Raw genomic sequence first — 16897 nt, 5'->3', positions numbered from 1 at the left:
CAAATCTCGCACTTCATGTGTATACACGTATTTGAATATCCATATCCAAATATTCGTCCTTTATATACGTATTTGAAAATGTGTGCATCGACCGGTGCACATGCGAACGTAAGACACATGCATTCTAACATGATTACAATGGATCGATGTTCGACTTGATCCTTGATGCATGTTTTTTTAATACATCCTTAGTGTATTTTTTAGTACAACCTTGATGTGTGTATGATAAGAAAAAGAAAAGGTCCGTCTCACCATGGATGAGAAACTGGAAGGCCCTATGATGTACGAATAGTTTGGATCAAGCTCAAACAAAGTCTCCCTAATTGCCTGACAAAATGTTGGGCGGGCGGGACAAATGTGACAAGACAAGTGCATCAATTGTGATCATGACAGCAACAACTCCACGGCTCACTAGGCAGGTGGAGAATGGGATGATCCATGAAGCACAACTACCGCCGTACCGCCAATACCGTAATTTACTTTGCTGGGGCCCTATCTTACGTGGTAAGACGAAAACAATATGAAGCAGCGGACCCATGCATGCCGGCCATACAAACAAATTGAGCGTCAGACGAGAAACATGCATCCCACGCTCTTCATAATATATTCTTATGATTGCATGTCAGTCACGGGTGCCCCTACCCACCCACGCACCCAGTTCATAATATATATTATTACATCGATGTTCTTCGTTCAAACAGCGAAGCTCGATTTGCGTGGTGCTCTGCCGCCCGCCGGAGAGGATGGCGATGACCGTGCAAGGTGAGGAATTCTTCCTTGCTTGCTTAGTTAATTGTTCCCTCCCTGGTCCGGACCCCAGCCCAGCCCTGTTGCTCGCTCCAGCTCCAGCTTCATTGGTTGATTTGTACTCCCTCTGTTTCATACTAGTAATTTATTACTGGATTGTACTTCCTCTGTAAAGAAATATAACAGCGTTTAGATCACGCTCTTATATTATTTTTACAGACGGAGAACTTGCCAAGTGTCTGTCTGACTAACTTACTGGATTGTATGCTCCTGCTGGCTGGATGATGTCTTCTGTGAACTCACTCTTGCTTGATGTCTGTCTTCACAGTGTAAGTTCATGCATTGTTCGATTGTTTGTCAGGTTCATTAACTATTTGAGTCGATTTGTTTCTTCGGATTATTTAGTTTCCAGATCTTCTGCTGTTGCAGCTGGCTTGCTGGCCTTGCGTGTATGTTCTCCACCAGCGTTCTCTTCCAAATCCTGGTAAATAAGCCATGTTCACTCACTCACTTCACTCTAATTATTATGGCTAGCTCCCCTCCTTTCTTTATTAAATGGACTTTAGCCTTATACTTATTGATGGTGCCAACCATTTGTTTTAACTAGAGAATACCACGTGCGTTGCAGCGGGAATTGATTGATGAAAATTGGACTGAAAACATAAGAACCAAAATTTAAAATACAAATGACACTACAGAAAAAAAAAAGCTGAGTGATGCACTCGACTTATGGCTCTCAGCTTCATATAGAGGCTCTTGGCTTACAAATAATCTGAAGTAAATATAGAGGCTCTCACCAAACAAAGTTACATGACGGCCGACTGAGACTAACGGCCACGGTAAACCGAGTGTGCCGCTTGCCTTAATTTTCCAACCAGGGCCAACGGCCTGCCGCCACGTGTCATGATGTCACATTAAGTCGAGGGCAGTAGTGCACTGATGGTGTATGAGTAAGCCGAATGTTGCTGTTAGCTGAGGGCATTTTGCCCGGCTTAATTTTTCACCCACAGGCGACGTCATGCAGCCACGTGTCCGCTGTAAGACAAGTTCCATTTGTAAGCCGAGTGCCGAGGGCAAACATGGACTACGTGTAAGCCTAGTGGCCCCATTCGGCTTACTCGGCTTAAACCAATGGCGGTCCGGCTTTAAAAAATGGTAATTGTTATCCAAGTACCGTGGGAGTGTACTTGGCTTATACCAACGACCGTCACGCTAGCCGTTCGGCGGCCACGTGGCAAACATCGTTGCCGGGAGTTCCATGTAAGCCGAGTGCTTTAATTTTCATGCCAGAATGAAGGCAAACGATTTGCCTCATCTCATTAGTTAAGAAGAGTTTTGAATTACATGACCGACCATCCATAAACGACCTGAACCCGATTAGCCTACTCTCGTAGTATAAGAGAACTCAAACGCGTGGCACCTACCAAACTCCAAAGCCTGGTCTCGGCTTTGATTCTAGACGTGATTACATTTGGCGTGGAGGACACGTCCTTAAACACTCTTGCATTCCGCTCATTCCAAATCTCCCATGAAACAAACATGAAGAGAGATGTGAGGCCCTTTCTCACATTGGCTTTGACGCCCATCATGTGGTGCCACCAATCCTTGATGTTGTCGAAGCTACTTTAGTCGGTGATGTCCACACTAGTCAACCCCATCCAAGTCTTGATCTCCGCCCAAATGCGCATCGTGAATCGACACGTAAGATGATGTGCGCCGCCATCCCTGGCTCCCTCTTGCATAATTGGCATAGGCCACCATTCGGCCATCCTCTTCATTGGAGCCTATCCGCCGTCCAAACACGATCCTGAATGATAAGCCAAGCAAAGAATTTATGATTTGGTGCCGCTCAATTATTCCACACAGCCGGTTTCATTTGCGATGCAGTGGAGTCGTCAAGCTAAACTCTGTAAGTCGATGATGTTGTGTATTCACCGGAAGGCGAAAGCTTCCAAACGATCTCGTCGTCCACCTCCTCATCAAGGAAGACCTCTCATAATCCAACCCAAAGATTATAGTATTCAAGGATGTGTTGAATTGTGAGCCCCAAATTTGTGTTGATGTTCGTAATCCACCGGTTGAGATCCATAGCCTTAAGGATGGTGTCATTCTTGTGTTTTGAAATTGCAGAAATGGAGGGACCAATTGCTTTAGGCTTCCGACCTCCAAGCCAATGGGAGTGCCAGAAGGATGCCCTTTGCCCATTGCCAATAGTGATGGAAGTGCACTCATAAAATAGTGTCATATCCTCTTCATCACCCGGGTGCTCCAAATCAACCCAAGCTCTATCTTATTCCTTCCAAACCAACCAAGGCCATCTAAGCCGCAAGGCACGTGCGAATTTGTCCATGTTCAGGATGCCTAGGCCGCCCATGTCCTTGGGTATACAAACCTTCTCCTATTTTGTCTTACATTTCCCCCCAGAAACCTTATCTGTGCCTCCCCATAGGAAAGCCCGTTGCAACTTGACAATGGTGGTCATCGTTCCTTTGGGCACCACAAGCGAAATGAGGTGGTGGATGGCCTGTGAAGTGATGACCTTTTACCCACGTGCTCCTCCCAGCCATCGTAATGTACTTTCCCTGGCCAGTCATGATCTTTCTGGCAATCTTATCAAGCAAATGTTGGAAGTCCACAACCCACAAACGATGAGTGGACAGCGGAAGGCCAAAGGCGCGGCAAAGGGAATTGAGCATGAGCCGCCGCGAAGGCACAAAAAATTATGTCAAGGTCGACATTGGAGCATCTAATAGGGGGCACCAAGCTCTTGTGAATGTTCGTAACTAGGCCAGTGACGTTCCCAAAGCTTTTAAGTATGGTTGCAAGCATGTCCACGTCCTCTTTGATAGGCGCCAATAAAGTTGCAGCGTCGCCGCGTATAGAGAGGTGCGAAGGAAGGCACCATGGCCACACAATCTGTGTAGATCTCCATTCTATGTTGCCGCATCCAAGATCTGTTGTAGGGGGTCAATAGCATGGACAAACAAAATGGACGACAAAGCCCCCCCCCCCCCCGGCGGAGGCCCCTTCCATGCTGAATAGGACTGTTGGAATACAACTGAGGAGAACCATCGATGTAGATGTCCGAAATAGAGTCGTGATGCACTCACGAAACTTCGAAATAAAACCTCTTCCCTATAATACGTCAAGCCGATATACCCATCTAACTGAATCAAATGCCTTCCTGATGTCCAACTTGAGCAGAAGCGATGGTGTGTTTGTTTGTTGTAGTCGGCGAGCATAGTTGCATACATACATTAAGTTGTCGTGGATACACCAAGATTTGATGAAAGCACTCTGAGCACGGGATATGAGGATGTTCATAAATGGGGTGAGCCTCATTGCCATCACCTTGGCCACAATCTTGGCGATGGCATGGATCAAACTGATAGGCCTAAAGTTCGTGATCACCTCAGCCCCCTCCTTTGGCAACAGAACCACATTTGCGGAGTTGAGCCACTGGAAGTTCACAACATGCAAACTTGAGAAGATGGAGATGACCTTCATAAGATCATCCTTTATGATTGGCCAACAGCTCTTGAAGAACACACCGGTAAAGCTGTCGGACCTCGGAGCCTTATCACTAGGCATTGCCTTTATGGCCCCCTGAGTGCTTATATCATGTCAAGTATATCATATAAGTCAAGAGCATTTTCTATAGTCACTCGGCTTACAACTATGTAAGCCAAGTACTTTTTGTTTGTCGTGCGTCCTTCATTTGATACTCGGCTTATGTTGATGTAAGCCGAGTACTCATATTTTTACACTTGGCTTACAGCTAGCCAAATGGCGACATGTGATTTTTCTGTAGTATGACCTCTAATGCATATGAATTATTCTACTTATATTCAACAATTGAATAGAAATCATTTTCCCCATTCATGGTTGTATGTTATGGTGGATCTTTTTTCATGCATGATTGCATCTTGAGGTAGGCTTTATCCCATTCATAATTGTATAGTGATTTGGCATGCTTGCATGTTAAGATAAATAAATTAGTGAGAATGACTCTCTTAGGTATATAGGTATATAGGTATATAGGTATATAGGATTAACGTACTCGCTCTCCGTTTCACTTTCTATTAGTTTCTACAATTTATTCAGTTGTGCTGAAGAGACAACTAACTAATAATTTCTTGATTATATGAGTACTCCTACTAACTAATTTCTTTCTATAAGTAGATCGAGCCTAATTAACTTCAGCTTGGTCCGCCCCCAAATTTCTTAGGTACGACCCTGCAGCAATGGAGGGGTCTTCTTCTGCTCACAGTCGTCAACAAAAATCCCCTCCATTGTCAGCAAGAGGTACAGGACTGCCTACCACTTCCAGCCTCCCAAGAACTGGATGAATGGTATGTATATATGTTTACCTCTCTGGTTTTTCTTTTCTTTTTAAGCTCCCTCTATGCTTTCTGTCGACTTCTATTCGTGACCAATCAGATATAGTCTCTGATTTGGTGTGCTTTATCTGTTCTCTTGGTAAAAGAAAACTTGGTTAACTCGCACAGAAAAATAAAATTGGTTAGGGTTTCGCCTAACTGGGGAGGCTAAGTTAAAACCTATTAGCCAATCTAAATTTGGTATGCCAATATACTTGTTAAATGTAGGGAGTAATATTTTTACAGTAGTACCGTTATGAACCTGTATCGTTATGAACTTTTCTTTGTGTCAAAAATAATTACAGGCCAGGGAAAGCTTCGTAGGCACCTGATTACTTATGCAAATCTGTTGCTGAATGTTGCCCAAAGTAGGCACACACTGTAATGCGATGCAGTTAGATTTCAAGTAATACTACCATAATATGATGATAACCCTGTTCTTTAGATGCTTCCGCAAAACCCAAATCGTAAAAGTTGGCTAAGTTGGCAAAATTTTTAATTGGAGCTTATGCAAAACATTTGAACTACGTACCGAGATATTTATGTAGATTTTGTTTTTATAGAACCGGGAGGCTTCAAGACTTTTTGTATTTTCCATCTTATTTGGATAGAGTTTGCTTTGTAACTGGAGGTACAGAGGCAATATAAATCATTTAAGTGTAGCGGAAATGAGGGAGAAATATTGTGACATGGTATCTAGGGAATGGGTGTATGTCAATTGGGGAAAATAAGGTGGAGTTGATCCAAGCATAGGCACTAAAAGTAAAGATAAACGAGAGAAAACAAGGCGACAAAGAAAAACAAGATAAAATCATAAAGCCGAAACAAGGGTGTTATGGTTTGAATCCATTTAAAACAACATGTTTTGCAATCTAGAATATCTTTGGTCCTGTTTTACCAATAGTAATATCCTTTTTTTTTGGAGTAATCATATCCTATTAATTGTACATCTGTTGCAAGTCATCGACATTCCCTCACTTTTTCATATATTTGATGGATTGGCGTTCCTTGGAAATCTGCGACAACAATAAAGATCCAAGTGGTATGAATATCTCCGGCACAACCACTTTTAAATAAAAAGGAGAAAAAATTGCAGCATTCTACATCTTATACTACCTTTATAAAAAAAATTCAGGACCAATGTACTACAATGACATCTATCATGAGTTCTACCAGTATAACCCCGATGGCTCCAACAGTCCCAGTCTCTCCTATAACATAGTTTGGGGCCATTCAGTTTCAACAGACCTCGTCAACTGGATCGGTCTTGAACCCGTACTAGTACCGGATACCCCAAGTGACATATGCGGTTGCTGGACCGGCTCAGCCACAATTCTACCTGGTAATCAACCAGCGATCACATACACTGGTCTCATCAACATGGAGAAGCATCAGGTCCAAAACATTGCGCTTCCCAAAAACCGGTCTGATCCGTACCTCAGGGAATGGACCAAAGCAGGCAATAACCCAGTGATCCAACCGGTCATACCAGGCTTGAACTCGAGCCAGTTCAGGGATCCGACAACTGGTTGGATCGGACCAGATGGACTATGGAGAATAGCAGTTGGTGCTGATCTGAACGGCTCCAGTACTGCACTTTTGTACAAGAGTGAAGACTTCTTGAATTGGAATAGTGTTGAACACCCGCTGTATTCATCCAATTCCTTCGACATGTGGGAGTGCCTGGATTTCTTCGCGGTATTGTCGGGAAGTAACGGTGGACTGGACATGTCTTCAGCAATCCCTAATGGCGCCAAGCATGTCCTCAAAATGGGCATGGATTACAGCGACAAGTACATGATTGGGGTTTATGATCTCAAACGTGATGTCTTCGTGCCAGATACTGTCATAGACGACTATCGGCTGTGGCTGAGGATCGATTATGGAAATTTCTATGCTTCAAAATCGTTCTTTGACTCAAAACAGGGTAGGAGGATCATATGGGCTTGGAGCAACGAGACAGATGCTTCTTCAGATGATGTTGCAAAAGGCTGGGCAGGAATCCATGTAAGAAAATCTGCCCTTAATTGGTTGTAATTGCGTCATATTGACATAATGATTTAACAAATCGGTGTAACATCTTTAACCTCACTTTTATTATATTTAGTCAATCCCCAGGACAATTTGGTTAGACAGCGATGGCAAGCGGTTGTTGCAATGGCCAGTTGAAGAGATTGAGTCCCTTCGAAGAAATGAAATCAACCATCAGGGACTAGAGCTGAAGAAGGGAGATCTATTTGAGATTAAGGGAATTGACACTTTGCAGGTAGTTTCATGTTCACAAACGTGTTTACTTAGTCTTCCAAAGATATTTTTTTAACTTCAAAAAGGGTCATGCCAGTAAAAGCTATATATTTAAGGGATATTACATTTACTGGCATGACCCTTTTTGAAGTAAAAAAATATCTTTATGTTTGACATGACCCTTTTTACTGGCATGATACATTTCTGTCAACAGAAAGATAGGCATATATACACACACACACATATATTCTTAGGTTTATGTGTTTTGTGTATTTTCTTAGAGCAAGTCTGGCTAACCAGGCACATAATTTTCTTGGAAAAACAGGCTGACGTCGAGATAGATTTTGAGCTGACATCCATCGATGACGCCGAACCTTTTGATCCTTCCTGGCTTTTAGACGCTCCGAAGCAGTGCCGGGAAGCTGATGCATCGGTTCATGGTGGCATAGGGCCATTTGGACTTGTTATCCTGGCCTCCGACAACATGGAGGAGCAGACTGTTGTGCATTTCAGAGTTTACAAATCACAGGAAAAGTACATGATCCTCATGTGCACTGACCTAAGAAGGTTAGTGCTTATGCTTTTTTGCATTCATTTTGGTTAGCCTTGGTTTCCATAAATGCCTATCTATTGATGTCTGGAAGGAAACTAAAAAGAAATTTCTCTCATTTTCTTTGCATAGGTCTTCCCTGAGACCAGGACTGTACACACCAGCCTATGGAGGCTTCTTTGAATTTGACCTTGAAAAAGAAAGGAAGATCTCTCTCAGAACTCTGGTGAGTTGGGAGGATTTGCTTCATTAATTTCTCCAGTTATTTACTTCATGACAGAACTAAAAAAATGGACGCCTCTGTGCAGATTGATCGGTCGGCGGTGGAGAGCTTCGGAGGTGGTGGCAGGGTCTGCATAATGGCTAGAGTTTATCCGGTGGCGCTTGTCAATGATGATGGCGGCCCTCACATGTTTGCCTTTAACAATGGAAGTGCCACGGTCAGAGTGCCTCAGCTCAGGGCATGGAGCATGAGGAGAGCGCAAGTGAGCGTTTAACACGAAAGAGCAATTCTATGTGACATGTGATTGGAGTTAAATCTAGTCATTTGTTGATTTCAATATTTAGCATGGGTTTTTGAAGCAGAGGCGTGAAGTAGACGCCGGCGAGCTACGATTTAAATTTGCAGAGATTTGGAATAAATAGTGTGAGCTTGTGCATGCGAGAATTCATGACGGAAAATGCGTTTGCGCTTGCGAGATTGTGAGATATGGTGCCGCTCATTGTGTTTCCTGAATGATATGGATTAAGGACATCTCTTGCTTCAGTTCTGCACATCGAGTTGTCGTTTCTTTAATTCTTTTATGATTCTACCATCTATTTGTAAAAGGGCGTGCCCAGTGCTGAAAACTCCCACACAAGCTGGAGTAGGAAGGGAATTTCTAGACAGCCTTACCCTTGCATAATAATTCTGCAAGGAGGCTGGTTCTGAACGTAGATTAGGAAGCATGTCTATTCTCTCGCAGGCTGTGACTCTTTATGATGAAAAACATGCTTCCCTGAATATGATGAAAAAGACTCCAAATGTACGCGCACAATACGGAGGATTGGATCACATGAGTACTTTGGATAACTGATCAAGTACCTTGTGTTGTAGGCTGGCTTACTACCGGAGGATTGAAACCAGCAGCTTGTCATTAAGCCGGGCCTGCTTAACATTAACAGGCATACTCGAGTGCCTGTTTATCAGACCAAGATGCCAAGGTTTGGAAACTATCATCGCGGTTGAACAAAAAAATGAAAACACAGAACTTTCAATTGGAATCCATGCCGTCCACAAAATAGCAGCAGATACAACCATGGGTAATCAAGAGAATAGGTTCACTTACCAGAAGAAACTATGCTATTATTTGTCAACTGGGGCAGACAAATGATCTGGCCGGTTCCCTTGTAATCGGCAGGACACTGACCAAGCTTGTGAATATACGCTAGATCACCTACAACAAGAAAATGATTTAATGGTATATCCATGTAAAGCCGGACAATAGTATAATCCACAAGTAGTCAGATTATATTACAGCAGGATGAGTGTAAGCAATCAATCAATCACAAATTACAGAAAAGCCAATTATGTTGAGACTTAAGAGACATCGGACCTACACCACAAGTACAAAACAGCAGCACATGCCACTTATTAAGACAAGCAGAAATTAAACACACTCACAGAAAGGGAAAGCAGTGAGAACGAAACTATGCACGCGGCAGTGTTGGTTACACGCCTCCAGCTTGATGCTCGCGATGCCCAGGAAGAAGCAGCTTTGGCACAAAAAACCACCAAGTATGAAGAGTATTTTGACAGTTTTGTCTTTCGACGGTTTTGTGGCAATGCTTAAACATTCAGCGGGTTTTGCTGCCCTATCTTGAGAAAATGTTAGCATCTCTCAGAGTACCATGTTGCGATGTGCCAAGTCAAAATAGTGTGAGTCTGATTTTGCTTTCTCTGGGACCAGCTTGGATGTGGGTGCATTTCCCACTGACAAGCGGCCCACAAGAGGTGTTGTGCTCCATTCTACTGTAACTGTAAAGAAGATTTCCCATTGCTTAGTGTAGCACCAGTACGTATAAGGGAGAGGATAATACTTCATCAGGCAACTCCACAGATTTCCCAGCTCTTTTGTGGGCCCTGGATGCCTAATCATTTAGGCGATGCTGGAACACCCAGTCGAAAAGATAAAAACAACTCTCCAAAGTACGAGTAGCACCGTTGTGCGTGTGTTAAGAGAGAGTTTACCTGCTCATGGACTAGGATTGCAGCTGACTGAATCAAGTAATGAGTACTGCCCAAGCTTGTGCTGCCAGTGGTCGTTGTTTGATGTATTCCCTCCGTAAACTAATATCAGAACGTTTAGATCACTGTTGTTTTACAGAGGGAGTACATGACACGCCAATATTGGCAAGAAACCCCTTTAATCCCACGATCCACGCCAATATTGGCAAGAAGACACACAGCAATCTTGACAAGAAACTCCTTCAACCCCATGACAAAAAAGTTACCCTCTGTGCACGCTTCTTTCTTTTCTTTTCTTTTTTTGAATCTTGCCTGCTCTCTGATAGACTGACAAATAAATGATACTCTGCCCCAATGTCCAGTAAAATAATAGCTGTAGGAATTCAAGTAAAGCAATGGATGCAAGTATCACCAAGGTTATAACAACATCATCTGTAACGGTGCGTGCTTGTGAGAGTGGAATTTGTCTTCCCAAAGGCCTCAGAAATCTCTTCAACGGAGGCCTGGCAATAATGTATGCTGTGATAGATACTACCTTGGAGAGATAGACAGATGCCTGCTACCAAGATTGCTTCTTTTTCTTGGTGTGGTTGGATCCAAGAAACAAGAAAACTCTGGATTTTGTCTTCCCACCATGTTTCTTCCAACACAACAGGAGCTGAAGAAGCAACGGCCCCCAAGGGGGAAATCACATGAGCCGAGTCAAGCTCACCATTACTTGTATCAATTCTATGCTAGGCTCGTCAGCAAAAGAGAGAAAATCTAGAGCCAACTAAAACTCACCATTACTTCTATCAATTCTATGCTAGGTTCATCAGCTCAAAATTAAAACAACAAATCTACCAAGTATAGTACAGTACAAGCTGCAAACAGATTTGCACACAACAGCAGCGGCTACAACAGAGTGTTTCCAGTTACCGACTGACGCCAAGAGACCAACCAGATGGAACCAAACAACTTAACAGGCTGCTCACAGTCTACTCACTAGTTTTGTCTATAACCAACTGACGCATAACTTAACGGCTTTCCTTGTACTCTCTCTATCTCTCCACTAGGAGCGGCTCCACGAGCTGTTATATTGACAAACTGCTACTTCTGGAGGTGCTGCTCTCCCGTGCCGGGTGTTCTTCTTGGTAGCACTTCAGCACCTGCCATGGGTGGCACCACCTGCAACCGTCATGGACAACACGAGCAAGTGTTTAGCACAACAAAACAGGCTACACTGCATACGATGAGAAAGACTTTGAATGTATGCACACGACATGGAGGATTAGCGTTAATGGTCTCAAGTACCTTAGGTTGCAGCCTCATTACTGTAGAAACCAGCAGCTTGTCGCCGACGATCTGTCTTAGTCGTCCCACAAACTCGGGCCTGCTTATCTTTCTCCTCTGTTGGAACATCAACAGGCACATCACATTTAGCATGTTGACTGGGAACAATAACTGTAACCAAGTACAGTATCTCAGAAGGAAAACAGCATTAACAACCTTGAATTCTTCATAGTGTCCATGGATTACGTCCATGTCAGAACGGGGAACTTTTGTGGAGATGGCAGCAAAAAGCATTGGGAGGGGCATCCAGGGTGAAGTAGGAGGCCTTCGAGTTGGAGCACGCCCAAACCTGGGTGCTTGTTGTTTACCAGCTGGAGATGCCATGGTTTCGGAACTATCGTCCTGATCACAACAAACAACCAAAAAATAATATGAAGAGCTGAATGTTCCCAAGTAAAATGTCGCACCAAAATTAAGTACGTACTAACTACTGAGTCCATCCATATGGAGTGCATATAAGTACAAGAAAGCCCCGTTCCATCGCAAGCTTGGAAGCAAATTATGACAATCCTTAACAGGCACGCCAACAACTTTCAAATCTATGCTTAATCATATTTTGTAGATAAAAGAAGGCCAACGGCCATAAGATGGTAGATAATAATCTATCTGAATACACCTATCTAATACACACCAAACATGCAGCAGTCTATACGTGTGGGGTATCAACATGCTGTCCATTCAAGACACAATGTGTACCAAAGCTGAGATATGATTGTAACCAGTTAAACATAATAGGAATACCTTGATTACACTTTCTGCTGAACCAGAATTTCTTATCTCAGATACGTTGGATGCAGTATCTTCTCTAGCCAAGTATTCTGCAGTAATATTAAATGAATTCTCTTGTGTAAACAACACAGAAGTAAAAATGAAAAATGGAAAGACAGATAAAATCAAGAACCATGAGAGTGGCTGTAGTAGTACCATTGGTCATGGAAGGTGCTTTGATAACAACAGCATATTCAGCATAGATGTGTCGATGCACATTAGCATCCCATATGACATAGTGCTTTGGCTTTTGAAGATCATCCACGCCACTATCAAATCTTTCATTGGTTGGCTGGAATTGCTTTGATCCAGGAAGTACAACCTCAACATTCCCCATTATAACACGGCACAGCATCATCCTCATGATGCCATTTTCGTCAATATCTGAGTAGCTGGCACTGTGGAAAAATAATCAAGTAAGATCATAAGAAACCACTGAATATTCAAAGCAAGAACAATCCAGCAGAAAACCTAAAGATGCATATATACAAACAAATATTCTATTTGTTGCAGTGAATTTTTTTGAACAGATGGACGTATGGCCTAAAGTTTAGATTAACATGCATAGATTAATCAGAAACAGAACAAGTGTTTACCAAGTTTTGGCGCAGTTCGCTGGAGCAAGATGTGTACCAATGCCATACATTGGCCCCAGCATTGGTTTTGTAACTTCCAGAACACCACGCATCATCATCTCCTCCATAGCATCCTTGGAACAAGGTAGCCACGCATAGCGCACATTTGCATTCCCACGATGCATTTTGGTGACTTCAAGTTCCTTCTGGAAAAGATTGAAGCGAGCCCGCCCTTGCTGATCTACCAGTGGGGTTCTGTAGATGCCAACAATATTTTCTTCACTAAAAGGTTGGCCTGCCCCTTCAAGTAATAATTTGCGCACAGCTGAATCAACAGGTTGGCCAATTTTCTGCTTACAAGTAGCAGCATGTATGTTTCCACTAGCAGGTTCCTTCAAACAGATTGCAGGACCAGCTTTATTTTCAACAGCAGCATAATTATGTACCTTCTTAGCATGAGGGAGTACTGCATCAACAGAATCTGAACTCGAGCTTTCAGCTCCAGCTGTTAAAATCAAAGTCCCAGCACACTCACCAGCTTCAGATTTACCACTGGGGTCACTTTTCCCATGCTGAGATGGTTTAGATGTTACCAGTCCAGCACATAACTCTGGAAAGAAGCGGCTACCATGAACATCAATCCATGCTATTGGCTTGTTTGTGGTCATCGAAGAATCAATGCAGACCATGTGCATAAAGTCCAACAGGACTTGCTGGTTCTTGAATACAGCATTAGTAATTGGCCTCTTCAACTTGAAGTCCTGCTGTACCAGATTCACAACATGCTCTGGAAAATCCCTCCATTTACCCTGGTGGTAACAAAGCACACGCACCGGCAACCCGCTTGTCTTGAAGTTCTTATACCACTCCAGAATATGGCCAGCACAAGAGGTCATTTTAGACTTCTTAAGGGCAGCAGAACCATCAGCATGCTGAGAGACCTCAGCAGAATCATCTGTGCCAGTAATCTTCACAGCAGACTCATGTTTCCTCTTGCGATCATTAGCTTTCAGAACATGTTCATCCAGTATCATTCCAGCCTTCCTTTCCATATTTTACACAAAGCTCGACTAAAACTAAGTATTGACTTTCTTTACAGATTTACACCACCAAGTAAACAGTATAGCTTAACCTAGCTAGTTAGATTGTGCTAGCACAAAAGTAACTTGAAAATGAGCCACGTTATCCACAAGGGTAAGTGAAATGGACCTGGGACATAAGCACAAAAAAAAGGAATAAAGATATGTACAGAGGGGGGAGCATGGGTGGCGGAAAAAAAGAAGTATTGTGTGACAAATCTATGTATTTCTTTCATGACACACCATGCAGAACCAAACCATGGAAAGATATCACCAGAAAAGAAAATAGCAATCTACACCAATATTAGCTCAATGATTCACTAAGGCTTTCAACTAACAAGTAAAAACAACCTGGAGATGTTATCAGTGCTCATTTTGTTCTCCGGATGAAGTGTTAACTATTAAGGATTACCATTGGCAGTAGTAAGTTGCAAATCACAAAGGGGTGTGAGTTTCCTCGGGACTAAATTCACCAATAAATACTGATGGCGCATGGAAACTCATAAGAATATGAAATGAATATGATTATGATTATGTTCTGTTTCTCTGAAAAAAAAACTAGTTGAGTATTCATGGAATTAACCTGTCCTGAAACATTAAACATGAACCCTTTACATTGATAGAAATGACTTCTTGTAAGTGGATGATAGATTGTTAAAACCTGTCTTAGACGCTTACAGATGCTAAAGATTAGTATCTAGGAAGAAGGTGCTCTTGCCAGTGGTGCTTTCCCATTTAATAACAATACAGTTTATTTGCCAGCTCATATGACCTGATATGCAAACGACTAAAAAGGTAGGTGTTGGTCGATCTTGCTATATGGAGTATGATATTCTGGTCAGTCTATGAAATTTTCTTTTTCTTGAATAATACTGGGTGCAATACCACAATTATTAACGAATAATTATGCCTTTGTGACTCTTTACCCATGCAGCTTCACATCGTTGCTCCAACCAGGAACGCTGCTGGTGCAGCCACATAAGGGCTCAGCAGCGAACAATGATGGAGAGAAGCTAACACTGCTGCTGCTGCAACAAACATTAGCATTGCGGGCTTGTGGCCTGGTTGTAAACCACCATTGTTGCTGTCGGGAAAACAGCAACATCAAGGCCATAGTATAATCCCATGGCATTAAAAGCCCCTTAAGGCATCGCCATATTAGTCTTGAGAATGGCTGGATGATGACAGCTTGTGCACAAAGCTTGTTGTGCCTATTAGGTAAGCAGCGTTAGTCCGTAGCACTCAGCACATCAAACTTCTAACATTTGTTTAGTCAGTATGCAACTTATGATGTTATCCAGCTGGCAGACACGCGTTGCACTAGACAGGCATTCAAAGTTCATTTTTACCATTTCGGAAAGCATCATATAAGGTTGTTTCTGAATATGTAAATATCTAGCAGTTACATGCATCCTATTAACTTAATATGCAAGCCGTGCATGAAAAATCAAAGCACACGTCTTAAGTAGCACGTGCAAGCTCGAGCGCACAAGGGTGGATTTTGAGCACAAAAATGTCCAATACTCAGCACCGACCAAACACGTTAAAGCAAAGTACGTAACTTGTTCTGTCGTCTAGCGAGGTAACGGCTATGCAGGAAACTACAATTAATTAGTACACACCGAAGGAAAGCTCTAGCTTACTGAATCTCCGACCATTTTGGCGCTGCACTAGCACGAAATGTAATGCATCACATCACACAAGGTTGTCCCCTGACTACGCAAGCATATTACATAGCTAGTACTTAGAACACTTTAATGACTCAACACAAGATGTCTGCACAAGACGCAGACGCATCAATCAATATGAAGCAGCAGCAGGGACCAGCGCGCGAAACGGTAAACTTTTCGCGCGCCAACGGGCCATCTCGTGTAAACTTGGGGCCAAGCCGCCAACCAATCATGCTCAGCAAGTATGTGATCTACTTTGCTAACCTAGCTACCAGGAACGCTATACACAAGGCAGACATACACGCCTGGTACCGCCGCGCTGTTGCTCCCATCCCATCCTACCAAACAAAAACTCTAGCTTCTACTCTGTTCCTTGTCATTTCTAGCTAGGATGCAACAGCATGGCATGTATGCGAGCACTGAATAGTTAGGTCCCATAGAGCAACCCATAGCACGATGCCTACACGATGAGCGAAAGCATGAATGAAACTGAAGCCGACCGAACCAACCCAGCACAAGAAACTGAACTCTAGCTGCGACACCATGACATGTATGCAGACAACGAATAATTAGATCGTACCACATAACAACTAGTAGCCTGACTAACGCCTACACAAGAAGCAAAAGCATCAAATCGAAGCAATCTGAACCAGCCCAACACAGATAACTGAACTTGGAGCACAGAAATGGCTATCCAATCCAAGCAGCCACCGAAGAGCACGCATCCTCGGGGTAGAGAGATTTAAGAGGGGTTAGGAGGGATTATACCTGCGGAGGCTCATCGCGGCGGGCTCGGGGCGTAGAAAGGAGCAGCCGGGAACGGACTAGGACTCCACTGCGCTCCTCCGGTTCTTCAGATCAGAGATACGGCGGCGAGGTAGGGTTGGGGTGGGGGTACAGGAAGGGCTGGAGAGGCCCTTTTAAGCCGCCGCCTCCGCCGCTATCTGCCGCGGCATGTGCCTTCCCTTCCCTTACCGTGGGTGGGTCGCCGGGTTGGGGTGGAGGAATCCGGTGGCCGCTGCGGCTTCCGGTGGGCGGGGGAGAGACTGGCGGTGCGGCGCTGGGTGCGAGGGTCGGGGTAGATCTAGCCGGGCGCCGACCGCGGGGAGGCGCGGATCCGGCCGTCGGATGGGTTCTGTGGGCGGGATCGGACGGCTGGCGTGAGATAGGGTGAGGGAGCGGGGTGCGCGTGAGGGTGGAGCCCGTGGGGGTGCGTGGTTTCTTGCAGGGGGGCGTGGACCCGCTGCTCGTCCTCATCGCCACGGCATGGGTCTTTCTTTATCGCGTCACAATCCCGCTCTCTTTCTCGCTAAGGAATGTATATAG

At 43.8% G+C, this 16897-nt stretch overlaps 2 protein-coding genes across 4 annotated transcripts; one reads left to right on the top strand and one right to left on the bottom strand.

Annotated features, from left to right (window-relative positions):
• The first annotated feature begins 605 nt into the window (after window positions 1–605).
• Window positions 606–8694, top strand: LOC125553231 (beta-fructofuranosidase, insoluble isoenzyme 4-like). Of its 3 annotated transcripts, none has more exons than XM_048717035.1 (10): window positions 606–762; window positions 967–1076; window positions 1153–1231; window positions 4976–5099; window positions 6160–6168; window positions 6262–7133; window positions 7234–7392; window positions 7696–7937; window positions 8053–8146; window positions 8229–8694. In XM_048717035.1, the coding sequence occupies exons 2-10, from the start codon at window positions 1060–1062 to the stop codon at window positions 8415–8417; spliced, it is 1785 nt and encodes a 594-aa protein (XP_048572992.1). In that variant the 5' UTR covers window positions 606–762; window positions 967–1059; the 3' UTR covers window positions 8418–8694. The 3 variants fall into 3 exon arrangements, with proteins under 3 accessions (XP_048572992.1, XP_048572993.1, XP_048572990.1); XM_048717036.1 differs by having other exon boundaries at window positions 607–762; window positions 1177–1231; XM_048717033.1 differs by lacking the exon at window positions 967–1076 and having other exon boundaries at window positions 661–762; window positions 1177–1231.
• A 2242-nt stretch (window positions 8695–10936) lies between these two features.
• LOC125553232 (inactive poly [ADP-ribose] polymerase RCD1-like) lies at window positions 10937–16656 on the bottom strand. Its single transcript, XM_048717037.1, has 7 exons — window positions 16340–16656; window positions 12844–14031; window positions 12404–12645; window positions 12221–12297; window positions 11636–11821; window positions 11441–11536; window positions 10937–11314 (listed from the first exon to the last, which is right to left on the bottom strand). The coding sequence occupies exons 2-7, from the start codon at window positions 13872–13874 to the stop codon at window positions 11237–11239; spliced, it is 1710 nt and encodes a 569-aa protein (XP_048572994.1). The 5' UTR covers window positions 13875–14031; window positions 16340–16656; the 3' UTR covers window positions 10937–11236.
• Between the last annotated feature and the right edge of the window lie 241 nt (window positions 16657–16897).

Source organism: Triticum urartu, chromosome 4, assembly GCF_003073215.2.
Source record: "Triticum urartu cultivar G1812 chromosome 4, Tu2.1, whole genome shotgun sequence".
In the NCBI taxonomy this organism is placed as follows: Eukaryota; Viridiplantae; Streptophyta; class Magnoliopsida; order Poales; family Poaceae; genus Triticum; species Triticum urartu.
Note: the sequence above shows the minus strand (reverse complement) of the source record. Positions and strands in the feature narration are given on the sequence as shown.